Source organism: Octopus bimaculoides, chromosome 6, assembly GCF_001194135.2.
Source record: "Octopus bimaculoides isolate UCB-OBI-ISO-001 chromosome 6, ASM119413v2, whole genome shotgun sequence".
NCBI lineage: Eukaryota > Metazoa > Mollusca > Cephalopoda > Octopoda > Octopodidae > Octopus > Octopus bimaculoides.
This window is the reverse complement of record NC_068986.1, coordinates 35,183,934-35,186,733: the sequence shown is the minus strand read 5'-3', so window position 1 is coordinate 35,186,733 and position 2,800 is coordinate 35,183,934. Positions and strand designations below refer to the sequence as shown.

The 2,800-nt window shown below is 40.7% G+C and overlaps 1 protein-coding gene across 1 annotated transcript in view; it reads right to left on the bottom strand.

Annotated features, from left to right (window-relative positions):
* The window catches only part of LOC106876407 (DNA replication complex GINS protein PSF3), an 11,748-nt gene that overhangs the window by 7,326 nt on the left and 1,622 nt on the right, over positions 1-2,800 (bottom strand). Inside the window, exon 2 of the mRNA XM_052968455.1 lies at positions 2,104-2,107. Within this exon, the coding sequence (XP_052824415.1) occupies positions 2,104-2,107 (4 nt within the window). The remainder of the gene's footprint in view (positions 1-2,103; positions 2,108-2,800) is intronic.

The following is a 2,800-nucleotide window of genomic DNA, read 5'->3' as shown; positions in this document are numbered from 1 at the left end:
CTGGTAAGCCGGAAGGCTGCACCAGACTCCAGTCTGATTTGGTATGGTTTTCTATGGTTGGATGCTCTTCCTAACACCAACCACTCTGAGAGTGTAATGGGTGCTTTTATGTGCCACCAGCACAGGTACCATTTGTGTGACACCAGTATCTGCCATGAAATAATGCCAAAGGTTTTGGTCATTGCCTCTGTGAGACCCAACACTCGAAAGGAACTCAGCCACTTTGCTTCCATGAGGCCCAATACACGAAAGGTACCCTTTATGCGCCACTGGCACAGGTACTAGTTATGTGACACCAGCATTGACAGGTCTTCTCAAGTGCAGCATATTGCCAAAGGTCTTGGTCACTAGTCATTGCCTGTGTGAGGCCCAAAGTTCGAAGATCATGCTGGGTTAGCTGGTTAAAACTTTGAAATTACTATCAACAACATTCTTGTATAAGAATAATAGATTCATACTCTAAAAAGTATAGAGTAACCCATCGTGGCATTTAAAAAGCACCCACTGCATTCTTGAAGTGGTTGGTGCTAGGAAGGGCAACCAACTGCAGAAACATTACCAAATCAGACTGGAACCTGGTGCAGCTCCCCAGCTTGCCAGTTTTCAGTCAAACTGTCCAACCCATGCCAGCATGGAAAACGGACGTTAAACGACAATGGTGATGATAAAAACAAACATTAATATATACATGTGTGTGTGTGTGTGTGCATATATGTATATATATATACACCATGCTCCTTTCAGTTTTCGTCTCCCATATCCAATAACAAGGCTTTTCCCAGCCTAGGGCTATAGTAGAAGACACTTGCCCAAGTTGCCATGTAGTGGAACTGAACCCAGAACTATGTGAATGGGAACCAAACTTTTTACCACACAGCCACACCTGCAGCTTATATGATGTTATAAAATGCTTATCTATAAACATGTACTTAAAATTTAAATGCTTAGTTGCATGACACATTTCAAAATAGGATTATTAAAGAAATTAAAATTTCAACATGCCAAATTAAAAAAAAAAATGTACACCATTATTACCCTAGATAGATTAGCAGTACAATCCTTAGCCTTGACAGCACTGATAAATGTATTGGGTGACTGTAATGATAACCACCTCCCCCACAAACACATACACGTGAGGTTATCGTGACAGACTGTGGTGAATAACCTTGCAAGCAAAGTGTCAGAATTTAACATCAGAATGATGAATGTTAAGATATTAAAGAGAACACTTTGAAAGTAAAAGCATAATTATGTAGATATGACGTGACACCAGACTTACTATGAACTTATGTATAAAATAGGAGTGGCTGTATGGTAAGAAGCTGGCTTCTCAACCACATGGTTTCAGGTTCAGTCCCACTGTGTGGCACCTTGGGCTAGTGTCTTCTACTATAGACTCAGGCCGACCAAAGCCTTGTGAGTGAATTTGGTTGACGGAAACTGAAAGAAGCCTGTCGTATATATTCTTCTTATTCTTTTATTTGGTTCAATCATTTGCCAGTGGTCATGCTGGAGCACCGCATTTAGTCGAACAAATCAACCCCCAGGAGTTATTTCTTGTAAGCCTAGTACTTATTCTATCGGTTCCTTTTACCAAACTGCTAAGTGACAGGGACATAAACATACCAACATCGGTTGGGGCGGACAAACATATACACATATATATATATATATACTTTATTCAAAAGCAGCAGAAATATAACAAAAAACTGTTACTCAGAGTTTCACGTTCCCATTCATCAGACAACTGTTATATTTCTGCTGCTTTTAAATAAAGCATATTACTCTACCTCTGGTATTTGAGTACTCTTTTTCCACCTGGTTGCACATTTATGTGCTTACTCCGGTATATATATATATATATATATATATACAATGGGCTTCTCTCAGTTTCTGTCTACCAAATCTACTCACAAGGCTTTGGTCGGCCTGAAGTTACAGTAGAAGACACCTACCTGAGGTGGCATGCAGTGGGACTGAACTCGGAACTATGTGGTTGGTAAGCAAGCTACTTACCACACAGCCACTGCTGCACCTATGTGTGTGTGTGTGTGTGTGTGACCATAAATTAGTGATTCAGTGAAAGTCTGAATAGATAAGTACCAAACTGAAAAAATATAAGAATTGGGCTCAATTCATTTGACTAAAATTCTTTATGGCAGTGCCCCAGCAGAGCTTAAACTATAGCTTCGTTGAGATAAGTATTGCTTTTATTTTCAATAATACTGTTAAATGATTTTCTATCATTGATTGGTAAAATATGTATTTTTATATTAATTCACTTGATATTTAATGTTAGCCGATATCCTATTTAACACTAAGTTAATAGTATAAAGAATAGTATAGAATGGATGAGGATAGCTGTGTGAAAAAGTGCCACACCCTAGTGGTTGAGGGAACCTGTGGAAGAGGTAGACCCAGGAAGACCTGAGATGAGGTGGTGAGGCACAACCTTCGAAAATAAGGCCTCACTGAGGCAAAGACTTGTGACCGAGACCTTTGGAAATATGCTGTGCATGAGAAGACTCGGCAAGCCATGTGAGACCATAATCTGAGGCCTCTGTCAGGGGTGTAGCCAGCCCACTTATGCGTACCTTTCCTTCACTGGACACTAAACTCCGCTTGCAAAGACCTGTTGAAGCAAGTGAAATCAAAATCGAACCAAATTCGACGACTGGCACCCATGCCAACCTCTCCTTCATTGGACACTAAACTCGGCTTGCGAAGACCTGTTGGGGCAAGTGAAATCGAAATGGTGATGGCACCTGTACCAGTGGAGCGCTAAGAGCACCGTCCGAGC